At 33.3% G+C, this 26,838-nt stretch overlaps 5 protein-coding genes across 5 annotated transcripts in view; 4 read left to right on the forward strand and 1 right to left on the reverse strand.

Moving 5' to 3' along the window:
• Positions 1-1,593: 1,593 nt before the first annotated feature.
• LOC113392310 (alpha-1,2-mannosyltransferase ALG9) lies at positions 1,594-7,376 on the forward strand. Its single transcript, XM_026628669.2, has 9 exons — positions 1,594-1,829; positions 2,140-2,306; positions 2,398-2,584; positions 2,874-3,073; positions 3,444-3,721; positions 4,098-4,252; positions 4,837-5,021; positions 5,430-5,648; positions 6,432-7,376. The coding sequence occupies exons 1-9, from the start codon at positions 1,729-1,731 to the stop codon at positions 6,722-6,724; spliced, it is 1,785 nt and encodes a 594-aa protein (XP_026484454.2). The 5' UTR covers positions 1,594-1,728; the 3' UTR covers positions 6,725-7,376.
• A 3,294-nt stretch (positions 7,377-10,670) lies between these two features.
• LOC113392556 (tubulin beta chain-like) lies at positions 10,671-12,234 on the forward strand. The gene is made up of 2 exons (XM_026629049.2): positions 10,671-10,833; positions 10,902-12,234. The coding sequence occupies exons 1-2, from the start codon at positions 10,777-10,779 to the stop codon at positions 12,195-12,197; spliced, it is 1,353 nt and encodes a 450-aa protein (XP_026484834.1). The 5' UTR covers positions 10,671-10,776; the 3' UTR covers positions 12,198-12,234.
• A 774-nt stretch (positions 12,235-13,008) lies between these two features.
• Positions 13,009-14,677, forward strand: LOC113392544 (tubulin beta chain). The gene is made up of 2 exons (XM_026629033.2): positions 13,009-13,220; positions 13,304-14,677. Exons 1-2 carry the CDS (start codon positions 13,164-13,166, stop codon positions 14,576-14,578), a joined length of 1,332 nt encoding a protein of 443 aa, XP_026484818.1. The 5' UTR covers positions 13,009-13,163; the 3' UTR covers positions 14,579-14,677.
• A 1,572-nt stretch (positions 14,678-16,249) lies between these two features.
• Positions 16,250-17,896, reverse strand: LOC113392548 (tubulin beta-4B chain-like). The gene is made up of 2 exons (XM_026629042.2): positions 17,671-17,896; positions 16,250-17,587 (listed from the first exon to the last, which is right to left on the reverse strand). The coding sequence occupies exons 1-2, from the start codon at positions 17,725-17,727 to the stop codon at positions 16,298-16,300; spliced, it is 1,347 nt and encodes a 448-aa protein (XP_026484827.1). The 5' UTR covers positions 17,728-17,896; the 3' UTR covers positions 16,250-16,297.
• A 570-nt stretch (positions 17,897-18,466) lies between these two features.
• LOC113392720 (uncharacterized protein) overlaps positions 18,467-26,838 on the forward strand; it is a 173,308-nt gene continuing 164,936 nt past the window's right edge. The window contains exon 1 of the mRNA XM_064220783.1: positions 18,467-18,723. Within this exon, the coding sequence (XP_064076853.1) occupies positions 18,586-18,723 (138 nt within the window). The 5' untranslated portion in view covers positions 18,467-18,585. The remainder of the gene's footprint in view (positions 18,724-26,838) is intronic.

The raw sequence follows: 26,838 nt of genomic DNA on the forward strand, positions 1-26,838 counted from the left end.
AATCAATCAATTGCTAAATTGAAAATTTTTGGTCATTTGGTAAAATCAAAGCAACAAATCGATTAAGGACTTAAGCATATCATATTATATACATACATAGCAACATTTTTTTATAATGAACACTATTATTTCATAAAAAAAAACTCACAGTAAAACACATCAAATGTGATGTATACATGTCAAACTATGTAATTTTATGTTAACTATTTAAAAAATCCTACTGGTATATATATTATTCTAGTTATGTATTTTATATAAGTAAATTAATTATAAGTGAAGATTGTCGTGCACACGTAGCATTTCAATGTGTAGTGCAATTGTGTCTACTGTTGTGTAGAAGTTATTTTGTACTGTTTAAAACGATTGTGACTTTATTTTATCGAGTACTTTTATTTATAAATAAATGTGCTTAATGTTGTTTTTTTGTTTAATTATAAATACTCGCATTTATTTAGTCCTTTTATTCATATCATATATATCATACATTATAAATTTCCCACATCCCATTTATTCAATATAATTACATAGTATAAAACAAAGTCGCTTTCTAAAGTAATGTCGTTAATAAAGGCATTTTTTTGCGCTTACATTGTAAACGCTGGTTCAACCCTACGAGACATCAAAATAATGAACTACAATATTGTACACCTTATAATATTCTTCAAAAAATTCCGCGATGGTATATGTCTGTCTCTTAGAAATAACCCAGTGTCCATTTTTTATCTTTTTCTTTTTCAAGAAATAATGGCTTATTTTCGAAGCGATTTTAGGCAATACAATATTAATCCTTATCCAATTAAGAACCTTAAATACATTGTGCATTTAATATAGATCAATATAGCCCTATACTGTATAGGCTATACAGCATGTAATTTAAATGAATGTTTTCGAATATATTAGAGATTTAAAACGCAGGGACATTGCGGTTTGTATTGTCTAATGACCGAAAAACTATGAACGTTGTATATAAACACATACTATAGTATATTTAGTATCAGCATTGCACCCGTGCGAAATCGAGGCGGGTCGCTAGTATAAGATATAATGTTGTAATTTATTATCCTCATCTTATCATTTTTACTATATGTATATTTTTATCATTCCATACAGCGTTCCCATATTTTTCTTTATTTCCATAACTAGTACTTAATTAAATTGACATGTTTCAATAGCTTTATGATAAAGTTTTGAAACATGTCAAGTGTACGCAGTGGATTTTTTATATAAAAGTGAATACCTGCAAAACTAAAGGTGTGATTAGTTTACATTCAATTTCAGATAAATTAAATGACTAAACTTAGTATAAGTTATAAAAAACTATTTTTCTGTGCATAATTAAAACAACAAATAAAGTAAAGTGCACATTGATTCTTGGTGTAAAAAAAAAATAGATGAAAATTAATTAGTTGTGAGCATTTATCGTTCGTAAATTAAATACATATTTAATAATGATCAATGCTATAGTCATGATTTGTGCAGTAGTTACTTATTTTAATTTGTTTGAACGGTCCTCAATGTAAATTATTTTTATATAATACTATTTATTATCTGTTACCAGTTGACAATGTTGTCATTTGTCATATGCATATGACATATACATCTGTCATGTTTCGGTATATATAATTATTAATTAAATAGGTGTTTGAATATTCGCCGCAAGAATATTGTTGTTTATACTATTTATATATGTACAAGTTTACAATTTAGTCTAAAATAAGATCAGTTCTAATGCCATTAACAGCACGACAACGAAGTATTCATAATAAAAATGGAGCCAAGAGATCGGCTAGCTTTAGCAAAGGCAAACGATCGCGCAAGTCAAGTGAAGGGTAATTATATGTTAAATCTAAACTATTTAGTTTTATTGCACTGGTACAAGGCTTTATATTAGTTTTATTTTAAATTATAGTGTTTACCTGTTATATTAAATTCTTTAATATAGATAATATAATAACCTCAATTGCGTTCGTAAACAATTTTTGCGTTATTAAATATTTTGCAGTGGCGGCTTCAATATTTTAATATGCGAAATCATTAAAATTAGTTTTATACAGTGTTTTTTAAGCCTTAAGTATAGCTTTTTTATTTATTTAATCAAAAGATAAAAAAAAATTAATTATACAATTTCAAATTTTGCAGGGAGTATCTATACACGAGTGCTCCGACTGATTTGCGCAGTGTAGCATACCCAGGTGGTGCAATAGCATTATGTCTATTAATCTCAGCGAGACTGGCTTCAGCTTATTGGGGACAAATAGCTGATTGTGATGAAACTTACAATTACTGGGAACCTTTACACTACTTAGGTAAGTAAACCAAATCATATAAAATAGAAAAAATATATATTGACTAAGAATAGACTATTGATTTATTAAAAAAATGTTTATAATTTTTCAGTTTATGGTAATGGTTTGCAGACATGGGAATATAGTCCTACTTATGCCATTCGATCATATATGCCACTGTGGCTGTTTGCAGTGCCAGCAAAAATATTGTCTTATTTGACAACTCCAGTGTCAGTTTTTTATACTCTAAGAGCTCTGCTTGCAGTTATGACTGCATGTGCGGAACTTATGTTCTATAAGTAAGTTATATTATTTTCATAAATTTAAATGCCAAGAACACAATAGAAAAATAATAATATGCAAACAATATTCAGCTAAAATGAGTTCATATGAGCTAGAGAAAGTTATATGAGTCATTAAGAATAATGGGATGATCTCTAGAGTCATAGATTTCATTGAATCAACAAACAATTTTATTGAAGTTATATTTTTGATGAGGCATTCTTTAAACCATATATGATATATGGCTAATATTTATTATTATATTGTGATCTAATATGTTTCCTAATATGTACAAATATTTTACAGAGCCGTTTGCCATGAATTTGGAGTTCATGTAGGAAGGGTATGGCTATGTTTAACACTTCCAGCTGCAGGATGTTTTGCGTCAACGGCTGCAATGCTGCCCTCCGCATGGAGTTCAGCCTTGGTATCAGCTGCCTTAGCTTGTTGGTGGCGGAAACGATACCCTCCTGCTGTGCTACTGACAGCAGCAACTGTATTATTGAGTGAGTATATTTTCACTTGATACAAATATATGATCATCCTTATAATACTTGAACATCAAGAACTACTAAGAGTTTATGATTCACATATCTTTATTTATAATACAACACTATTACACATAACTATTTATATCTACTTTAATTTCAGTTCCAAAATTTCGATAACAGTTTCGTCAACGTTCAAGACGCCATTTTATCGCAAATCCATAGTGAATATTATAGATTAATCAAGCTCTCGATCAATAATATCGCGTCAATTTGCTGTCAAATGTTGTTTATTTGGCTTTTCTTATATAGTTATATAGTTTTAAATGTAAAGTACCAAAATATCATTCACTGATAGAAATAATATTACTTAAGAAAATCTTTTCAGGCTGGCCATTCACAGCACTTCTAGGGGTACCGATAGCAATTGATATGCTGTTCCTCAAAAAACAGTATACAGATTTCATCAAATGGTCGCTCATAGCCCTGATAGTCATTCTGTTACCGTCTGTGGTGGTGGATTCGTGGCAATATGGGCGCTTAGTCGTTGCTCCATGGAATATAGTTGCATACAATATATTTACCGAACATGGTCCTGACTTATATGGTGTAGAACCTTGGACATATTATTTCGTAAATGGATTTCTAAACTTTAATATTATTTGGGTGAGTTTAGTTTATAATTGCTTAATTTAGATATGTTGATATTTTTTCTATGTCTTAGTATGCTTTTTGGTCTTCAGTGTTGACATATAAAATTAATATACACAAATATTTTAACATTGCCGCTCTAAAGATACTCTTGCCTAAAAGTGTTGTATGTAACTTACAATGGATCATTTTATCTTTAATGAATCTCCTCAACAACTTACAATTCTTCCTTGTGACCTTACTCTATCATAGCGGCAGTTAAACATTTTATTCAACATTAACACAATGATTCAAAAGTGCTTTTATGTGCCCACTTCAATAAAGAATATTTAGATTTGATTCGATAGAGTAGGTATATGCCATGTCGCCCGTCCATACGTGTGCCCGGCAGGTGCTGGCGCTGTCGGCGCCGCCGCTGCTGCTGGCGTGCGCGGCGGTGTGCCGGCGGCCGGCGCGCGCCGCGTTCTGCGCGCCCTACGCGCTCAGCCTGCTGCCGCTCGCGCTGTGGCTCGCCGTGTTCCTGGCGCAGCCGCACAAGGAGGAGAGGTGCGAGCGACTGTCGTATCGGGTGGAATGTCATAGCGAGTGGATATCGTTTTAAACATGACTCTTAACAATACTTTACTAGGTTTAACTCGCTAATATTAGAATGGGTTTTGTGCAAGTCATTTTCTTTCGGTGGGGTGCTATGTAGTATTGTGTCCCAATCTGAAGGGTGAGTGACTCAGTGTACAGGCACAAATTACAAAACATTTTCGTTCCCAAGGTCACCTACCCATTGACTATTAAGTAAGGAGGAAATTTATAATTTCTTATGGTTCCAATGTATAATATAAACGTCTTTATTATGGCCATGGTTCCGACCAAGGTGTGGTGTGAGTGGCCAATTTGCGAATCCGTTTAACAATTTAATGATAAAAAGCTGCATGTAACCTCAGTATGTCTGAAATATGGAATCAAATTTTACATATAAAACATTGCACTAGTGAATTATTTATGTTTATATTAATTTTAATCGAAAATATATACTTTCATCATGTTAAAAATACTAATTAATTAGTTTCATTTGGACATCCACCAAAGCAGAACATTGGCTTGTCAATTCTATATCTGAGTGTCAACGCACCCAGGTTCCTGTACCCGGTGTACAGCATGGTGGTGCTGGCGGGCGCGATCTCGCTGGACTGCCTGCAGAAGCTGACGTTCGCGGTCGGCACGGAGCTGTTCCGCTGGCGCAAGGAGAGAGAGAGACGGCACTACATCGTGTACACGGGGCCGCTCGTCGTCATGTGTGTGTTGCTGGCTGGGGCTGCGAGTGAGTCTCCACTCATATTCGCTCGGTGTTTTATTTAGTGGCAGGGACTGGGTCGTAGCCCGTCTGGGTTACCATCCAGTCATCACTTATTCTACTGCTAAATTGCACTCCTTAGTATTGTTGTTCCGGTTTGAAGGTTGAGTGACCACTTATCATCAGATGTCTCTTTTGCCAGTCCACTAATCTATTATAATTAATTTAAAAACAAATGTCGTAGAATCGTACTTGTACCTGGAAATAACTAATAAAAATATAATACGATAAATAACTATTTATATGTAAAATAAAAAAAGTTTTTTTACATATGTATATGAAATTAAATATCTTTTTAGCCAAGATTCATTATTGTACTACTTTTACGTGGATCTGTTAACTTACCTTTTATCTTAACAATTCATATTTTTTCAGATTTGTCACGCATAACAGCTCTGTACAACCACTATCAAGGCCCAATGACGATACTCCGCCATCTTCCCGACCAAGTAGACCATCAACTGAATGTGTGCTTCGGTAAGGAATGGTACCGATCACCATCGAGCTTCCACCTCCCAGACTCATACAGGATACGTTTTATACCGAGCGAATTTTCTGGTCAGCTTCCTGCGCCTTATGATGATGGACATAATGGTGAGAATCGCTTGAACTAATTATATAATTTCGTTGAATAGTGACCAGCAACTCACTAAACTCGAAATACAATGAGGCATTGACAGATTTTTTTCAGCTTAAAGATTTTATTCACATACTGTTCACTTAAAAAGAGCCGAGATGGCCCAGTGGTTAGAACGCGCGCATCTTAACCGATGATTGCGGATTCAAACCCAGGCAAGCACCACTAAATTTTCATGTGCTTAATTTGTGTTTATAATTCATTTCGTGCTCGGCGTGAAGGAATTATCACTTAAATTGATATTAAATATATTATATACATTTTAGTACTTATATGGATGTATACATTATATTAATCAAGTGTTTCAATTTAAAACTAACCTATTTTATTTAATCTATCTACAATGTAAACAAACTCAATAAATAAACTAACATATTTTTTTTACCCAACAATATAACAATGGAGTTTAATAACACCGCTCACTGACTCACTGACTGAATAGGGCACAATTTATACTATAAGACAGATTTGAAATTTGCATAAAATATTAATTATTTACAATGTAAAAATGATTATTGTACGGGTACTCTTCGAAAATAATTTGTAAAAATCTAAATTTGAGGAAAGGTTGGGTGGGGGGGGTTTCTTCTGCTTAGAAATTTTTATTTCAAGCAAAGCAATATTAATAAACATTGTCTTAGAACATAAGGTGTGCAGGCATATTGTGCTTCTTTCTATTTGTTCAAAACCTACGATTACAGTATTGTTCATAGTAATGCAATTAAAATACTTATTTTCAGCCACCCGAATTATCCATCCGCACTTTAACGACCAAAACAAAGGGGACAATCGAACCTACTTACAAGCTAGCGAATGCCACTACCTCGTCGACTCGGATATTGGAACACCTACGACGTTACAACCCCCCTATCATAAAAACGTTAACACGTGGGACACAGTAGCATCAGTGCCGATATTAGACGCGACAAAATCTCATAAAATATTCAGAGCATTTTATATTCCAGTGTTGTCAAACAAAAATGTCGTTTACGCGAATTTGTATCTATTAAGGAATAAAATTATAAACATTTAGGTCGATTTTTGAGTGAATTAAGTTATTCTTATGGCTCGTACTGAATGTATAGATTATTTCATTTATATGGAAAAGAATATAATTTTTGATTATTTATATTGTTTTAAGATTTTGTTGTTTATTTATAGCATTTATTTGTCTATTTGTTGTATTTCGCTTTATTTTCGTTTCTTTGCATTTATTATTTCAAATATATAATAAATAATTTTGTGCAAAAATTAAGATATGAGGAGTCATGAGGTAACAGGCGATGGTTTTATATAAATATTGAATAATTTAAAATTATTGTCACTAGAAAATAATATTAGAAGTAATAAGAGCATCACGGTTGAATTTGGGCGCCTGTTAGATGTGAAATCGCTGTTATTAATACAAAAGGACGTATGTTAAAATTATGTATTATACAAATAGGTATAAAAATTTTATTATTATATTTTTTATATTTTTCTCAAATCTGTTGTCATTGTGATGACGATGGAGGCCGTTCTCAATGGTTCCCATATATCTACGCAGGAGATATTATACACCAATGTGTGCGTTAACACTGTTATAGTCTGATGAGAGTCCAAAGTCAATTTTTTTATTCAATATAGAAGCGTTTCACTAGCTTATTGATTTCAAAAGTTTACTACCAGGTTCGATATAAAGACCTAAGACCTTAGAGTAACTAAGTAAACTGTTTTACCTAAAACATAATTATACCCAATCTGTAAAATATTCGCAATAATATTAAACTAAACTAAATATCACTAAATCAATATATTCATAACTTGTACCAATCAATGGAGGAGTGATGACAAATTAACAACTGACATTAATCCCACGCGAAATCATTAGTCGTGAACAGATCTTGAATTAAATTAATTATGAGTTCGCAATAAAAAATCCTTTCGGTAATACGATATCGGAACTTTGGAAATAGAATTAAACTAATTATCTGTGTAAATAAAAGATAAAACATCTATTATAAAATCACGTGGAATATGTTATATGTTTTGTTTATCCCCACTCCTTCTATTGGTGTTGGCTGAGGTGAAGTCTAACAGAAGTTGAGGAATTACGAACAGTTAAATAATAACTGTCACTTTAATGTGACTAATTATTTAATTATATTAGCTTTTATAGGCAGCTAGTCATAGTTAGTGTGTAATTCTGTTTTATTGAAACTTTAATATATAAATAATCATTTATCTTCGAATTATCTCTTGAGTATTGCAAGCTCATAAAATTATTTATTTCCGGATATTTTTGTTTCCGTAATTAGTAATTCCTATTTTGTTTAAATCTAGTCACTTCTAACTTTTTAGAAGACACGAGTGACTCTAACAATTATGGATTTGAAAATCATACATAATCATTTCTAAAAATTACCAATTTGGTGTATAGTCAATTCTAAACATGGCTAGTTCGAAGAATGAATATTTCAGACGTTAAGTAAGTACGAAAATTATACAGTAGATGAACATGTACCAAGAACTCATACCTAGAAATGACCACACATTAATTAAGATTAAAAAAAGTTAAAATTGATTTATTTTAAATAGAGAGGTGATACTATTTTCAAAATATATAGTATTACTATTTCCAAAACATCCAAATAGTCATTTCTAGGTGTGAGTTCTTTGTACATATTCATCTACTGTATTATATTCGTATTTACTTAACGGTTGTTGCGTGTAACATTCAATTGCCCATACAATATGTGCGATGTGTACGAATACGAGAGGCTTGTGTATTTAAATAAGAGATAGTATTTATATAAATTAAAATAATAATATAAATTAATAAATAGTTATTATTCACAAATAATTGTTCTGTGGTTGTGTTGTGCTATACTAAAAGATAAAAGAGGGCTGTATGATTCAGTCCACATGAATATAATATAAGAAAAAAAAAAGTGAAATATCACATTTAATAAAGTTGTATAGTTGTATAGATACGTTGTATTGAATGATGACCTTGAAATGTAATTGGATGTTATTAAAACTATTCGAATAAGTTAAATTCTTTCAAAATCAAAAGTATTCTGATGTACGAACACTACATCTAGAGTCATTGTTTATGTCATGGATATAGTTCTTTTGAGACGTATTTTTTAACCGTCACCTGTTTTGTTGGTTAAATGTTGTAACTTTAAACTAAGCTTTTTAAACATTAAGTACTTTTTTTACTTCATATAATTATCACGATTGAGTTCTTAGTGTTGTTTAGTTACTATTAACACTATATATATCCAGAGTCCCTCGGCATAGAGCCTACTCTAACATCAGAGACAATGAGTCTTAGACATAGACAATATTACAAGATTTTACTAATTAATATGATACATATATTTCTAACAGCCTTAAAATATTCTGAGAGAGTAAACTACTAGTAGTGCATGGTGTGCATTAAAAATATAATTTATTTTGTTTTGTTTTTTTTTTTTTTTCTTACATTAGCAGACCCGGTCATTCGTTGCCGTGTTATATGTCGAATTAAAAGATGTTTTGCAAAAAACCTCTGAAACACACTGAATATAATGGTACAAATTTCATGTCAAAATATTCAGCCACTTTTGCTTGAAGCGCTTTCGAAAAAAACAGCGATCCTCTAATAGATATAGATAGATATAACACTAGACATCTCACACATACTATCTCGAGGTAAATGTATTCTATATAATAAGATTATATAATTCTATATAATCTAGGTTAACTCCATAGCAATACCATTGATTTAATCAAAGGTCCCATCCGAAACTTGTAAACATTGTTTATTTGACTTCTTTATCAATAGTGTTTATTTTTAAATAATATTTTATTAAATAAAGTATAATTGCATTGCGTAGTTTGTTCTCTCTGTCTCTCTCAGTTAAGTTTGTTCTCTCTGTCTCTCTCTTCTGTCGTGTAATTTTTATGCCCTTGATTTTTTTTTAAGTATGTATAATATTAAAATAAATAAGCAATATTATTTGTTGTATATTATATCAACGAATTTCTACAATTATAAAGCGATAATAGGATTAAAAAAAGTAGGCGATTAACCGATTAATTCTATATGATAGATATTGAATAGGTATTTTTTTTCTATTGCGAACCTGTTTCACTGTATCTTTGTAAGCCAAAGATTTAATAAGTATTGTTAATATTTTGCATTTTTCTAAGCACACGAAATTAAGATTCGAATGTAAGATTTTTAATAAAGTTTTATTTAAATAAATGCCTTGTTATTATTTAACCTAATGTTTTCTTGGTAAGTTTATTTTTCTTCTTTAAAATAACTTTGAATTCAGTAGATCCAGCTTATATTAAAACATTATGACATCATAGATGGTTTCTACCCAGACAGGCTTTCACACAGCCCTACTTACCTATTCTATCGCCAAACAGAAATACTTAGTGTCTATGGGGGTAATCACTTACCATGAGATGACCGAAATATTTAATTATACAATTAAAAAAAAGATTATATGTAAAACAAATATATATTAGTTTTTTATAAGAAAAAGGCAATTAGCTATGTCAATGCCTTTTCTGATTTTTTCTATTAGTTTCGTTTTGTTCATCTAAAAACTTACCATGCGAGTTCGATTGCGGCAGGTTGACACTATCCACGTATGAATCTAGGTTCTAATAGTAGTAGAGCCATAGAGGAGATTTTAGAATTTATTCCTAATAAATCATATTTATTTGTTGTTGTGTATGTTGTTTTAAAAATATACTTCAACAATTAACACTGTGTTATTATTTCGTTCATCGAACGGTGCTACGAAGTTGTGATCTAGATGACAGACCGACAGAGAGTATAAACTTGTATTTATTTATAATATAAATATGTAATTAAAACTATAATTTTCTTGTGTTTTTTTTTTAAATATGTTTTACTTCGTGAAATAGGTAATATATAAAAATCACGGCCTACGCTTTAATCGTAGCCATCACGATGTATCTTATTAATATTTGTAGTTTATAGTAAGTAGTTTAATGTAGGGATATATTTAATATTTATTTTATTTTTTTTTATTAAATATAATTAATTTATTTATTTCGAAATTAAAATTTCTGTAAAATATGAGGGAAATAGTTCATATTCAAGTCGGAAGATGCGGAAATCAGATAGGATCAAAGGTAGCGAATCAAAGGACTGGGATTAAGTTTATATGAAACTTTAATTTATTAATCTTTTTCACTTACAGTTCTGGGAAGTAATATCAGACGAACACGGTATAACCCCCGACGGCTGTTACTCTGGTGACTCAGAACTCCAACTTGAACGTATAAATGTATATTATAACGAGGCTGCTGGCAATAAGTACGTGCCGCGCGCTGTCCTGGTCGACCTTGAACCCGGCACCATGGATTCTCTACGAGCTGAACCCTATGGACAAATTTTCCGCCCCGATAATATTGTGTACGGTATGACTGGTGCTGGCAATAATTGGGCGAAGGGTCACTACACAGAAGGTGCAGATTTGCTTGAGTCAGTTCTTGATATTGTTAGGAAAGAAGCTGAAGGCTGTGACTGCCTTCAGGGATTTCAAGTTGTCCATTCCATAGGAGGTGGTACTGGTTCGGGCTTAGGCACTCTGCTCCTATCAAATCTAAGAGAAGAATACGCTGATAGGATCATTTTAACTTTCTCTGTAGTACCAAGTCCTAAAGTTTCGGATACGGTGGTAGAACCATATAACGCAACACTGTCCATCAACCAATTAATTGAGAATTCTGATCAGTCATTTTGTATAGATAACGAAGCATTATACGACATTTGCTTCAGAACTTTACGATTGCAAACGCCGTCGTATGGTGACTTAAACCATTTGGTATCAGCGACAATGTCGGGTGTAACGACGTGTCTGCGGTTTCCGGGACAGCTGAACGCAGACTTACGTAAGCTGGCTGTTAATATGGTTCCATTTCCTCGATTGCATTTTTTCATGCCAGGATTCGCACCCCTCACCGCTCGTGCCAGTCAAAAATATCGCCCTCTTACTGTACCAGAACTCACGCTACAGATGTTTGACTCTAAAAATATGATGGCAGCGTGTGACCCACGTCGCGGCAGATATCTGACTGTTGCCGCTATTTTCCGCGGACGCATGTCCATGAAGGAAGTAGACGAACAGATGCTGAACATTCAAAACAAGAACAAAGATTTCTTTGTTAAATGGATACCACATAACGTTAAAATTGCAGTCTGTGATATACCCCCTCGAGGTTTGAAAATGTCAGCAACTTTCATCGGTAATACCACTGCTATTCAGGAGATTTTCAAAAGAATTTCCGAACAGTTCGCATCAATGTTCAGAAAGAAAGCATTTATTCATTGGTACACTGGTGAAGGTATGGATGAGGCTGACTTTTCAGAAGCAGACAACAATCTTAATGATTTAATTTCTGAGTATCAACAGTATCAGAATGCAACAATAGATGATCAAGAATTTGAAAATGAAGAAGACGATGGAGCGCCAAGTGAAGAAAGTGTCGAGTGATATACTTACAATAAACTAAAAACAAAACATATTGTTCCAATAAAACATACCTGTATGTATCTGTTTATTCATTTACTATGCGGCGTACGCGTATAAATCATATCGCGGTATTTTGTTACCTTAAATTAAAAATTTAAAGTATAGACCAATTATTAATACAACGTGATAATGATGTCTTAATCAAAAAGGTGATATAGTTCAGAAGTTATACGATCACTAGATGGTTTTATGGTATAAGTAAGCGGAAGGGTAAATAAGCCACCTCACCTCATCCACCTCGCCCCACCAACTGTGGGAATTATAACGTTATGTCCATTGTCCCTGTACTTACACAAGGTCACTCACCTTTTAGATTGAAACACAACAGTACTAAGTATTACTGTTTACATCTACCCATTTAAAAGCTGGCACAAAGTCCAAGTAAATTTAAATTTACCGCTAAGTAATATTTTATTATATATAATAAGTATTTTTTTAAACAAAAAATCGAATTATATTAAGAAAAATGAACTACAAGTCGGTGGATATGAGAACGGTAACATATAATTTTATACACTAATTCTTTGGCAATGACATATTACAAATGACCCCATGATAGAATTATAAATTCGATGATGCAGTTTTAACAAAAACTCGAACAAACATTGGGGGAAGCAAATAATTATATTTTTTTGAGTGGGTTAATATATCGTATTTTAACTAAGATCCTTCACGGTATATGATTCGACATCAGGCCATTTTTAAAAGTCATTTGATGTAATATGAGTTCAAATTAGGAACAGTATAATTATTGTCACTGACAAACATTAAATTTAAATCATTATTTAGAAAAATTTCGTGTACGATGCACATGCAGTAATTTCGACTTTATACATTTTTTTTTATTTCACTTTATGATAACTTTGATCAATCTAAAAATTTAACTATCTAGACTTTTGGCCCAAAATTCCTTGTAGAATAAACGATATGAGGGAAATCGTTCATATCCAAGCTGGACAATGCGGAAATCAAATTGGAGCAAAGGTAATCTAACATGTACAAAAAAATATAAAACATAACGATTATTTATTTACTAAAAAATAAATTGAGAGACAATTTTTTTGCAGTTTTGGGAAGTAATATCAGATGAACACGGAATCGACCCAACAGGCGCATACCAAGGAGACTGCGATTTGCAATTAGAACGCATCAATGTTTATTACAACGAGGCGTCTGGCTGCAAGTATGTTCCACGTGCTATTCTCGTCGACCTGGAGCCTGGCACAATGGATTCTGTGCGGTCAGGACCATTTGGACAAATCTTTCGACCAGACAACTTTGTATTTGGGCAATCTGGAGCCGGTAACAATTGGGCTAAGGGTCATTACACTGAAGGAGCAGAGTTAGTTGATTCGGTATTAGACGTTGTTCGTAAAGAAGCTGAAGGGTGTGATTGTTTACAAGGGTTTCAACTGACTCATTCTCTAGGGGGTGGCACGGGATCAGGAATGGGTACTTTGCTCATATCAAAGATAAGGGAAGAGTATCCAGACAGAATAATGAATACGTTTTCAGTGGTCCCAAGTCCAAAAGTATCTGACACGGTTGTAGAACCCTACAACGCCACTTTATCAGTCCATCAGCTCGTAGAAAATACAGATGAGACCTATTGTATAGATAATGAAGCTTTATACGATATTTGCTTCCGAACACTAAAATTAACGACTCCAACCTATGGAGACCTAAACCATTTGGTATCCGCTACAATGTCCGGTGTGACAACTTGCTTACGCTTCCCAGGACAGTTGAACGCAGATTTACGGAAACTTGCGGTGAATATGGTGCCATTTCCACGCTTGCACTTCTTTATGCCTGGATTTGCACCCCTAACGTCACGCGGAAGCCAACAATATCGGGCATTAAGTGTACCTGAACTTACGCAACAAATGTTTGATGCAAAGAACATGATGGCAGCTTGCGACCCGCGTCATGGTCGATACCTTACTGTTGCCGCAGTCTTTCGTGGTCGCATGTCCATGAAGGAGGTGGATGAACAGATGCTTAATATACAAAATAAGAACAGTACTTATTTCGTTGAATGGATTCCGAATAACGTAAAGACAGCCGTCTGTGATATTCCGCCACGTGGCCTTAAAATGTCTGCAACATTTATAGGAAACACAACAGCTATTCAAGAATTATTTAAAAGGATATCCGAACAGTTTACGGCTATGTTTAGGAGAAAAGCGTTTTTGCACTGGTACACTGGTGAAGGCATGGATGAAATGGAATTCACAGAAGCGGAAAGCAATATGAACGACCTCGTATCAGAATACCAACAATACCAGGATGCAACAGCCGATGATGAAGGGGATTTCGATGAAGATGTTGAGGAAGAGTAATATTTGTTTTGTGTGTGTGAAAATTGTCCTATAAGTGCTCTGTCAATTTGTAATGTTTATTAGTAAGTGTGACAAATAAATTTTTATATATATATTTCATTTTTATTAAAAACCTTTGGTAGATATTTAATTAAAAGAATTAAGTATATTTTCGAAGGCCAATGCATACGATTTTACTATAACAGGTTCCTAGAAAATACATTTGTTTTTTCAAAAATCTTAATATACATATGACCTGTTTTGAAAATATGCCTTCAAAGTTTGGAAGGTTAAAAAATATTAGAACTATACACTTTCGTTGAAAACGCTTATTCAAATTGTGTAACTGCGTATGCGTGTATAAGCAGAATTAGTCGAACCAACCGATATAAAGCATCGTGATGCTATTACATTACTTATTATGTATATATTTTGTATTGATTTTATTTTCAATAATATTTAAAATAAAATTACATTGACTAAAAATTATATCGGATATACACACAGTTTAACTCATCATAATCAGCCTGTATTAGTCCACTGCTGGACATAAGGCCTATCCCAAGGCGCGCTACTGAGCCCTATCTTGGGCCCTTCTCATTCACTTCCTACCAGCCACCTTCCGTACCACAGAACATCCTGCACTACGCTTGCCGATTCGCGGTCTCCACTATAGAACCTTCTTGCCCCAACGGCTATCGGTTCTTCGACAGATGTGACCGGCCCATTGTTACTTGTCACACACACACAGTTAATGTATAGAAAATAAAAAATTGAAGAAAATTTTAAAAACGTTTGTCACTAATAGTAACCGAAAATTTCGCGGTGCTTACGATTACGATTTCTTGAGTAACTTCAGATACAAGAATTATGATAAGATACTTTTTGTTGCTTTATTTATGCAATTTAGGTCCTATACATTTTTAACCTACCGTTGATGGTTACTGAGATATCGAGGGCGAAATTAAAAAATAAAGTCATTGTACAGTTACGGCGTTTTTGCTATTTTTACCTTTCTGGAGATATATATTGAAAAATTCTCTATTCAACTTGTAGAGCATACTAGATATATTTTTTTATCAATATTAGGCAATCCTAAAGGCATCTACTCATATATTTAGTTTTAACAGAAATAACTTACTTGTTTTTAAGGATAAAACTGCGTTAAATTTACACATTTATAATTCAGTATAAAAAACATGCATGTTTATTTAGGATTTTTCAATAGATAAGAGACTTAACTTTTGTATAGTATTTTTATTAAGTAACTAATATTTGGCGCACTTGAAAACTGATAATCCGGCATAAACGCTCTTTAAGGGTTAAGGCCTGCAACGTACCAGCAAACCATGCAATGCCCATGCATGTGGCAGTCACTATCAAAGAAAAAGTAAGACTGTTAAGATGAGGCGAGGAAAGGAGCGGGGTAATAAGCCCTTGAATCGTCAAAATGATTGTCAAAATATATTTGATTTGTGATCTTGTGGCAGCAGTCTAATGCATATGCTTGCATTCATTTTTTAGTAAACAAAATCAATAATTTAGTTCTTTTAAAATATAATATAAAATATGGTTTAAAAGACTTGTTTTTATGGTCTATCAATATTTTTTGTAGTGTAATTATATATTATGCCACAACTTAAAGAGCTTTGTGAATAGTGAATACTTTGGGAATTTAAATAATTCAGCAAATTATAGTAAAATATTTATTATTTTATGTATTTTTTTGTTATATATTTTTTATTCTTCTAACCCTTCTTCACCTTCTGCTTCTTCGTCAAATTCTCCTTCGTCATCAGCGGTCGCGTCTTGATATTGTTGGTACTCTGATATTAGATCATTCATATTGCTTTCAGCTTCCGTAAATTCCATTTCATCCATACCTTCTCCGGTATACCAGTGTAAGAAGGCTTTCCGCCTGAACATCGCAACAAACTGTTCCGATATTCTTTTGAAAACTACTTGTATCGCTGTCGTGTTACCTATGAATGTTGACGCCATCTTCAATCCACGAGGAGGTATATCACACACGGCTATTTTGCAATTATTTGGAATCCATTCTACAAAATAAGTGCTGTTTTTATTTTGTATATTCATTATTTGTTCATCAACCTCTTTCATCGACATTCGGCCTCTGAATATTGTAGCCACAGTGAGATATCTCCCATGGCGTGGGTCACATGCAACCATCATGTTCTTTGCATCAAACATTTGTAATGTTAATTCTGGAACAGTTAGTGCTCTGTATTGCTGAGCACCTCTAGACGTGAGCGGAGCAAAGCCAGGTGTATAGAAATGTAGCCGTGGGAAAGGCACCATATTGACGGCCAACTTTCGCAAATCCGCATTCAACTGCCCGGGAAAACGAAGACACGTTGTGATGCCAGACATTGTTGCGCATACCAAATGATTTAGGTCGCCATAAGTTGGTGTTGTAAGTTTTAACGTTCTGAAACATATGTCATATAAAGCTTCGTTATCCAAACTAAACGTATGGTCAGTATTTTCCACAAGCTGGTTTACTGCTAGTGTTGTATTGTATGGCTCGACAACACAGTCAGAGACTCTTGCGCTGGGGAATATCGAGAATGAAAGGATGATACGATCGGGATACTCTTCTCGAATTCGATTGATGAGTAACGTGCCCAAACCAGAGCCAGTTCCGCCACCCAACGAGTGGCTCACTTGAAAGCCTTGCATACAGTCACAACCTTCGGCTTCACGTCTAACAACATCGAGTACAGATTCGAGGATCTCGACGCCTTCGGTGTAATGCCCTCTCGCCCAATTGTTAGCCGCACCGCCTTGTCCATACACAAAGTTATCAGGACGGTAAAGACAACCGAACGGGCCAGAACGAACTGCATCCATAGTTGAAGGCTTAAGATCTATCAATACAGTTCTAGGGACATATTTGCCACCAGATGCTTCATTGTAATAGACGTTGATTCGTTCCAATTGCAGATCTGAGTCACCGTGGTAACAGCCGCTGGGATCAACGCCATGCTCGTCAGAGATCACTTCCCAAAACTGAAATAGAGTAAAACATAATTTTCATCAATTCGTAATATTTTAAACTTCGGATTTTGCGAAACATTTGACAAAATACATACCTTTCCTCCGATTTGATTCCCACACGAACCAACTTGAAGATTAATTATTTCTCTCATCTTGAAAATTTATCAAATTGATGATATTAATTTACTTTAAAATTTCTAAAAGAAAATATATCTAAAAATGTTTTGTAAGTTGATGCTTAACATTAACTTAAAAGCTAATAAAAAAAAATAGAAAAAAAATTCAACAAATCACACTGTGCTCATCTTACGATGGATTTCAGATAAATGACCCATAATTTTGTCGTTCAGTTCCAAAGATGGAAATTCAAATTTAAATTCTATATTTAGTACTCATTCTTAGTTTTATTTTTTATAGTTTTTACTCTATGTCCTCCAAGAAGGTATTTTTCTAAATGTCATCAAAGAAGGTATTATAATATTTTCTCTGTATAATCTTTTAATACCCGTAAATGGTATTATTGGGATATTAAGTTTAAAGATAAGTAAGAAAAATAATGCTGTTCAGTCTTTGTGTTGATTAAATTCTTGGTGAGGTTAATGAGGTGAGAGCTGAGACCAATCGCGAAAAGATCTTTTAAATTTTTAGGTCTGACAACCATGGGCTAGGAGTGGTATTTACCAATATATATCACTACAAATATATATTGTAAAAATATAAATAATCTTTCAGTGATAAAGCGACATCTTGTTATAGTTTTCACTTACTACATATCAAAGAAAATTTTCACGACTTTTCCGTAGCGAAGTTCAAAAGTAGCTCGATAGATGTCACCACGCGTAATAGGCTTGTTTTGTTTTCAGCGGCTATTGTCACAATGGTCATGGCGCTCGCTCGAAATGTCAGTGAGGTAGCGACTCGTTATACAATGTGAATTGTTAGTTTATCCTGTATGATGTAGCCCTGTTTGATGTGTCCCGAGTGTGTAGCGAGCGAGCGCCCGCGGCGCGATGTCAGTGGCCGAGGAAAATGCTATCGGCGAAGAGAGGAAAACGGGTTACGGCGAGGACAGCACGGATAGTGACAATGAAACGGAGAGGAAGGCATTGCTCCGCAGGATATCAACCAGCAAATGCGTGGGTCGTCTGGTGAGTAGACACTGCTTGGATACCGTTTGTTTTGGAAGATAAGAGCGGCTATGTATGGGCGTGCCATCTGTCAGTGAGCGGGGCGGAGGGAGCCATGTGCCCGGGACGCGATGCGATGATCAGTTTTCGATAGTTTGTTTAGCAATATTTGATTAATATTTTACTTCGTTTAGTTCAATGTTATTAATTGAAGCAAAGATTGCTGTATGTAATAATTTTTTTGGCCTCAAAAATTTCTACATTTCGCTCGAAATATTTTTATAATGTTTTAATCATTTCATTATCTAAAATTTAGGTATAATTTTTAAAAATACCTAAGACATCTATCTACGTTCCTTATTTTAATTACGATTAGCGTTACAACTTAAAAAATTCGACGATATCTTGCTTTTAGAATATTATTAATAATTATAATAAAATAAAATAAATTAAACGCCACTTAAAAAAATAAAAACCGATATGTACCATTACGACTTTATTTTAATAGGCAACTGTTTACATATAGTTAATATAATATTACAGGCATTTATATATTACATATATTATTTACACAGTTAGGTATATTAAATAGTATTTTTTTTCGAAGCTAGAAAACTTTTCTGTTGTAGTAATGAGTAATAAAAGTTTTCCCGCGCAGTAAATTAAAAGACTGCGTAGCTTAGCCAAAGACTAAGAAATATTTTTTATAGGATTGAATGAAATTAATACACATTATTATTAAGTTCATAGAAATTTTTTAGACATATTACAATATATAAACTGTGACTTTATAAATAGTTACCATAAGCATTATATATTAACGGAGTTTTTATTAATTTGGGAAAACACACTTTTTTTTTTTGGCGTGTGTCTGTGCTGCTTTAGCGCAAAATATTCTGCCAATGTCATGTATAAAAGAGCACTTGTAGAATATATTTTATACACTTGAAGTCGTAAATTTAGTTCAATAATAGGTAAATTAATGAATAAGGTTCCATAATAACTAATGTACAATAAGTGGAGCCTACATAGATGCCCTGCGGTTTCAGCGCTTTCAGTGAAAGTATGCCATTAGTACTAAAAGCCTTAATTACCACATTCTATATATAATATACAACGATTTAATTATTTTAAAACGCAACTGCAGTTAGTCTAATGGTTTCTTTGTCAATCGATCCTGTTAAATATAAAATTAAACACTCCATGAGGCTAATACGTACTGTATATACGTAGGTACGTAGTAACGATACGTAAAAATCGTTATTTCGTAGCGATCTTCTGTAAAAAACTGATTCTTTCAGATTGTGATAAAGAATAAAATATATGATATAAGCAAGTGTGTTATCTTGATGATTACGATGGTATTATTATGAAAAGATCCGGTTTAATATACGTTATTTATCGATGAGGAAAGGAGAAGGAGGAAAATGGGGAGGAATTAGGGCTTACTCTGATGATGAGCGTGGTTATCTGTAAAAATCATATGACTATTTTTTTTTAATATTAGGTATTTTTTTATACATAAGTCATCATCTAATCCAAGTCATATTGAAACATTAAACATATATCGAGCAGGGTTGCCTTTAATCTGTTCCATAGTTTGGTAATACTTTCCACGAAATTTTTCGATACGCCTAGAAAATTTAAACTATATATTTTTATATTTGGTGTAAATAAAATATATTAATATTTTAATTTTTTTTTCGGTTTTTAAAAAATAAGTAAGTTACTTTACACACTATATTAAAGATTGTGATGCAGCATTGTTCCACAGAACCAACTTCTAAATCAGATTGCACAGCAATCTAGCTGGGAGATCAGTAAACCACCCAACACAAAAATATTATTTGGTACAAGCAAAAAAATATTATTTTTATTTTTCGATGGGCGTTACTGTTCAAATTTGTTTCTCCTCGCTTCAATAAGCGCTTCCATCACGGTAAATTCTCTGTCACGTATTGTCAATTTGTTTTTGGAATACAGAGTATTCCTTTTTAGCGATAGAATTGATGGTATTTAAGAAAAAAAATATTATAATAAATCTTTGAAATTAGGGTTTAAATAATAGACAAGAATCAATTAAATTTTCACTAGTGGGTAACACTTATAACGATTAATAAGAAGAACAGACATAGTATTGACATAAAATAAAAGAAGACAAAAAAAAAACGAAACAAAAATCGTAAAAAATATCGATAATAAAAATACGGTTATTTAAGGTGTAACATAATTTTTCTAAATATATATTAATTTTCACATTTGAAAAATAAACCGTCCGAATTAAACTACCAAAACATCTGGACACATTAACTATTGAACTTTAAGCTGAAAGTCCACTGGGAATTGAATTTACGTATTCATTATAAACATAAAATCATACCTAATAATTAACAAAAACTTAGATTATTTTGTTATACACGAAAAGTTCAATAAACTTACGCTTAGGTCGTTATTCCATATCCTCAAATTACAGTTTTAATAAACATATCAATGGAATCCGCGTTGTTTGAACCAGCTACGAGTGTACTAAAGTATATATCGTCCCAATATGAAATGTGTTCATATATTTTTCAAGCTGTGTGCAAGCCTCAAACCGCCTCTTTTTACCACCTTACTTTTACAATTTTTTATTTATTTTTGGGGCGAAGATACAAGTAAATTGATGTACCTGAGTTAAATTAAAACATATTTTAATATTATTTAAAAAAAAAAACTTAAAATATACTTACTTAATAATATTAGCATTGTATCGCAAAAATGTAATCTCCTACCTAAGATGTAGTTCGATAGATACGAGTATATTTCCAATGGAACTATATTTTATTTACAATAGAATATTACCGTAATACATCATCAACGTGGCGCATTTTCAATGGACGATTAGCTTTATCTCACTGTTTACATAGAAATAGAGTTCGCATATCATAATGGATTGATGTTAGCATATGTATGGCCCGACCAGTATCGTTATGAGACTGTTAAAACTATGTTTACAGACGCGTATTAACTCAACAGGGTAACAATTTTTGTAGCTCAGATAAAAAAGTCTTAAGAGTATTAATTTATGAAAGAAAATGTATATTTTTTCGTATTTTATGTGTATTGAGTATGAATTCATTATGCATAAGAGCCGAGATGGCCCAGTGGTTAGAACACGTCCATCTTAACCGATTATTTCGGGTTCAAACCCAGGCAAGCACCACTGAATATTCATGAGCCTAATTTGTGTTTATAATTCATCTCGTGCTCGGCGGTGAAGGAAAACATCGTGAGGAAACCTGCATGTGTCTAATTTCAACGAAATTCTGCCACATGTGTATTCCACCAACCCGCATTGGAGCAGCGTGCTCATATGCTCCAAACCTTCTCCTCGAACGGAGAGGAAGCCTTAGCCCTGTAGTGGGAAATTTAAAGGCTGTTAATGTTATTATGCATGTATTTATTTAACACAAAGTTTTTATTCTATAATCGAAAGACAATTAATTCCATCAGTATTCTAAGCCCTGGTGCGCACTGAGCGGCTAGCCGCGTTACGGTCACCCGTCCATGTGGCTACAGGATGCGGTTGTAAATGCGGCTAGCTTGGTGGCGAAAAGCCGTAACTGCAATCGGAACTTGTGAACTACCGCGACTGGAGCGATCGGCCGGCCTCAGAATCTCTCCACGAAAAACTATTTTTTTGTACATTTTTTTTTTGTATCGGCTGACCGCATAACGTGTAGGTAGACTGATTACAATTTGAAATTGCATTGCTTTTTTGTATCATTATTTTTCATGTTACGCATATAGTACAGATATTAAACAAACAAACATACACATTTCATTGCGAAAGCTATACACAATAAATAGTTTTTATTGGTTTTATCTTCAAGTTCATATGATTGCATTTAATACCAGGTGGTAGAACGCTATGAACAACAATTAGTAGTTTTGTGTTCCAGTGTATAGGCTGAGTGCTCCATTATAACTACGTGTACAGGGGACATAACATTCTAGCGTCCCAGGTTGGTTTGCGCATTAGCAATGTAAGGATTGGTTAATAGAGCACCATTTCTCTGTGAGTGGTGGTGACCACTTACCATCAGATGACCTAGTGCCTGTTTGTCCATCTATGTTATTTTAAAGAATTATTAAAGCACTGTATATAATTAGAATTTGATAGAAGTGATTTTGATAACATTCAGATTAATCAGTCAGATCGAGGGTTGAAATTTGAAAAATAATCATTTACTTCACTTGCTTTTTTGTGCTCCGGTGAAGGAAAACGTCGTGAGAAACCCGCACTTGTCGGATGAAATTCTTCCACATCAACTCGCACTGGAGCACTTTTGTGGAATAAGCTCCGACCATATTTTTATTGAATGATAGCTCAGCTTTAGAACATTTACGACCTGTAATTTATTATACTACTAGTTTCTACCTGCGGTTTCGTTCGCGTGTTTGATGTCAATAAATCCAAGGAATCAGCTCGGTATTTGACAGTTTGATAACACTACTGTGAACATGCACAAAAAGCGCTTTACTTATTAGATCATAGTTGGAACTGTCTCTGTTCATGTTGGTTTGATTACAGTTTGTTTTCGACTAATATTATTGTCGTAATAATATCAAAATAATAATCAACGCCATCTAGGGTGATACAAAGCACAGCTTTTTTTTTCTTCTTTTTATGGCATTGGTTGGCGGGCGAGCATATGGGCCACCTAATGGTAAGCCCAAAATATATAAACTGTTTTAGTTATTATATTTTTAATCTGTAGGTCTTTCGGTTCAAGGATTCATCGTTATTTGAAATTTAATTGGTTCAGTCGGTTGCTCGCCAACTGTCACCTTGTTTTATTTGATTATAAAATCCAATGTTTTTTTGTTAAATTATGATAATTAAATAAAACAAAAGCCACATTATAAAGTTAAACCACAATGAGGCTTCAAATTCCCGGTAGTGTGAAATGACGCGTATTTTTGTTAATAAGTCAAAAGTGTTGTCGCTTTAATTATTAATTTGTGACGTAGTAATACATACAATTGCATTCAATTTTGATATTGTATTCGCTTTTTGGCTTCTCTATAATGTTCCGTGTGCTCCACCTGTCATCTGTGGTTTTCGTACAAATTATTTTGTGCTCTATAATTGCTCTTGCGTTGCTGTTAGCTGGTCGTTATTGAGAGTGACCAACCGTTTGGAAATTAGTCAGGATATTTTTACTGAAATATGAAAAGTTATGTTTAGTTATTTGAATGAATACTATATGTATTCCAGAATGAGAAGTATTTCCAATTCTATTGCTTTTTCTATTTCTATTTCTATTGCTATTTCTATTTCTATATGTATTCCAAAATGAGAAGTAGTTCCAGAATGTTACATTATTTACCAAGTCTTTGAAAAGTTAAAATTGAATAACAGTAACTATGGAACGCGAATCGATTTTCCACTAATACTATATCTAAGCCGTATCCCTTTAAAACTCCGCAGACCTACTGACCTTTATATATTTTATCAAGTATTCGTTCGAAGTCGGAAAACTTTTGTACTGAAATATACGCTAGAGTTTAAAGCCAGAACGATGATACTCAGCCTTACGTAAAACACTCTGAAGCAGGGCTGGCACTTATGAAGATGTATAATAAAACTTTGACGCAGCCGCATCTATGCATAGAATATCTTTTATAAGAATATATCTTTGATTTTTATGACATAGCTGGCAAACGAGCCGGTAGGCCAGGCAGCAGCTGGCTCACTTGATAGAAAATAAGTAGGTACCACTTATGGAAATCTGCAATAGCGATGGGCTAACAGATGCGTTGTCGGCCTTTGAGGCTCTCTTCTTGAAAGTTCCCAATTCGTATGGATTCACAAAAACCGCCGGCGAAAGCTGGTTCCATAGAGTGGTTATGCGAGGAAGAAAATGCCTTAAAAACGGTTTGTTCTTAATTTCCAGATATCGGGGTGATGTGAATGAAATTTGGAATTGGATTGCAATTACCGGTTTCATAAAGTTTATTCACCAGTTGTTTGTGTGGCATTTTTTCTAATAAATAGATCGCTTTCACGTTATATATACTGGGTTATTGGTAATTCGACGTATTCCCGTTAGGAGGTGATAGGGGTGATTATTTGCAATAATTTTAACCCCCATATGCATGATGCAAAAGTGAGCCATTTTTGAGTTATCACGTTTTTTAGATTTTTTCAAAATAAGTCAAAACTGCAACTTCAAAAATTCGCTCTTTAAAATTACCTCAAAATTGATTTAAAATAATAACCAATGTAGAAAAAATTACTTATTTACTTAACTTACTTACTTAATAAAATTTAGATACATAAACAGTTCAGTAGCTAAGTTACAATTAAGATATTTACTTCCAAGTAAATTTGACTTTGTTTTATTTATATTTTATTAAAGTGAAGTAACTAGATTAATAATACACTCAGTAAACAGTCTTAATAACTTCGATCGAGATTCTGTCTCATAAAAAAATATTATAGAATTAAAGGAACATAGATGTATTCCTTCCTCGGGCATTCCCGCTTTAAGGGAGATTTTAGTATTGTGTAAAAACTTGTGATAGATGACTTAAGAAAAACAAGCTAATAGAAACGTTATGAGGACGTAATTCGCATATTTATTTTTATTGCATATTTATATAATCATTTTTTTTAATTCCTTTAACGTTTATTCAGAAAGAAAAACAACGTAACTCAAATTTTGCTACTTTACGTCCAAAGCTAGGCTCACTACGCTGTCAGGGAATTTCCTAACAATTAAGAGTACTGCTTATGCCTTTAATTTGTAAGTGTCCAAGGCGTTACCAATTAAAAAGAAAATAAGTTCATAACAAATGGAGTCCAAGGTTCAGATGATTTACAGCCCTGCTTGCAGCCTTGTGTCGTAGAAAGTGAGCCGCGTCGGTAAATTTATAATTACACACTCCCCTCATTTTCCATTTCAAGTGAAAATTTTTCACTGCGACATTTAAATTTTTCCACCTAATTTTTTTTTTGGAGCATTTATTACGGTCATTTGTTCTCGTTTATATGACCACGGCTTATTAGTTATATATTCGTATTATGCTGATAAAATACGGAGTCCTCGATGAACAAACGTAATGAGAACAAACGTTTATTAACATTTATTTTGAATACATACATCGTGTTTTGGTTATTTCATATAGAATGGGCTAATGGCCTAATGGTATTTGGTCCACGGTTTTAGACATTGGTTGTTAACATTATTCATTTTTTATCTCCTAAGCATGGAAATCAGTCTTTTTAACAGATTCATCTTTCAATGCAGAAAATAGCAATATAAATTATTATTGTTTGAGGGTAATAATTGGTGGTACATGAGCTTATGGATGAGCAAAGATCAAAGTGAAAATATTCTTTTAAACACAAGATTATATAGATGATACAAAAACGTAGAACTATATTTCAAATGTTGGAAAAGAGTAAATAATGTGTTTCTAACCGGTTCTTCGCTAGAATCTACATTCCGAAACGGTGGTAGCTTTATTTTTAATATAGTTCTTTAAATTTACAGTACAAACGTGTTTGTAAAAGATTAATTGCATATTTAAAATTTTCTACCAACCCGCATTGGAGCAGCGTGGTGTAATATGCTCCAAACCTTCTCCTCTTAGGGAGAGGAGGCCTTAGCCCAGCAGTGGGAAATTTAAAGGCTACTAATGTATGTAAAAATTGAACAAAGTATATTTTAATTTTGTAAGTCCAGGAATAAGAGAATTTTCATCATAGTTCCAAAGGTGATGGTGGCAATCTAAGGAATGGTTAATATTTCTTACAGCGTTACCCGTAGATGTTCCATTAACCCGTTCGCCTATCTACATTATAGTAAAAAAAGAATTTCTTGTAGCTTACAAAAGACTGTGTACATTACAAAGATACGCCCGTGAAACTCTAAGTGTAAAAGGTACTTCTGAGATTGCTGTTTTAGCCATTAGACCGCCTTTTGTGCGATATATTTCAGTACTTTTTAAAAGTATATCACGTTTCAATGTGTTGTAAATAAACATAAGATTTTCAATGTAGGGGAGAAGTGGCATGAGAGAGCCACTTGCATTATTTTGGTAGTATATCAACGGATATGGTTGGTAATTAAATTTTTTAATGGCAAT

Source organism: Vanessa tameamea, chromosome 5 (assembly GCF_037043105.1).
Source record: "Vanessa tameamea isolate UH-Manoa-2023 chromosome 5, ilVanTame1 primary haplotype, whole genome shotgun sequence".
NCBI lineage: Eukaryota > Metazoa > Arthropoda > Insecta > Lepidoptera > Nymphalidae > Vanessa > Vanessa tameamea.

Excerpts from the sequence above, each read along its gene's own strand:
- LOC113392310 (XM_026628669.2), top strand. The coding sequence starts at position 1,729 with ATGCCATTAACAGCACGACAACGAAGTATTCATAATAAAAATGGAGCC. Across the intron at positions 3,074-3,443 it reads AGCAGCAACTGTATTATTGA|GCTGGCCATTCACAGCACTT; the intron begins GTGAGTATATTT and ends AAATCTTTTCAG. Across the intron at positions 4,253-4,836 it reads CAGCCGCACAAGGAGGAGAG|GTTCCTGTACCCGGTGTACA; the intron begins GTGCGAGCGACT and ends CAACGCACCCAG.
- LOC113392556 (XM_026629049.2), top strand. The coding sequence starts at position 10,777 with ATGAGGGAAATAGTTCATATTCAAGTCGGAAGATGCGGAAATCAGATA. Across the intron at positions 10,834-10,901 it reads GAAATCAGATAGGATCAAAG|TTCTGGGAAGTAATATCAGA; the intron begins GTAGCGAATCAA and ends TTTCACTTACAG.
- LOC113392544 (XM_026629033.2), top strand. The coding sequence starts at position 13,164 with ATGAGGGAAATCGTTCATATCCAAGCTGGACAATGCGGAAATCAAATT. Across the intron at positions 13,221-13,303 it reads GAAATCAAATTGGAGCAAAG|TTTTGGGAAGTAATATCAGA; the intron begins GTAATCTAACAT and ends ATTTTTTTGCAG.
- LOC113392548 (XM_026629042.2), bottom strand. The coding sequence starts at position 17,727 with ATGAGAGAAATAATTAATCTTCAAGTTGGTTCGTGTGGGAATCAAATC. Across the intron at positions 17,588-17,670 it reads GGAATCAAATCGGAGGAAAG|TTTTGGGAAGTGATCTCTGA; the intron begins GTATGTATTTTG and ends ACTCTATTTCAG.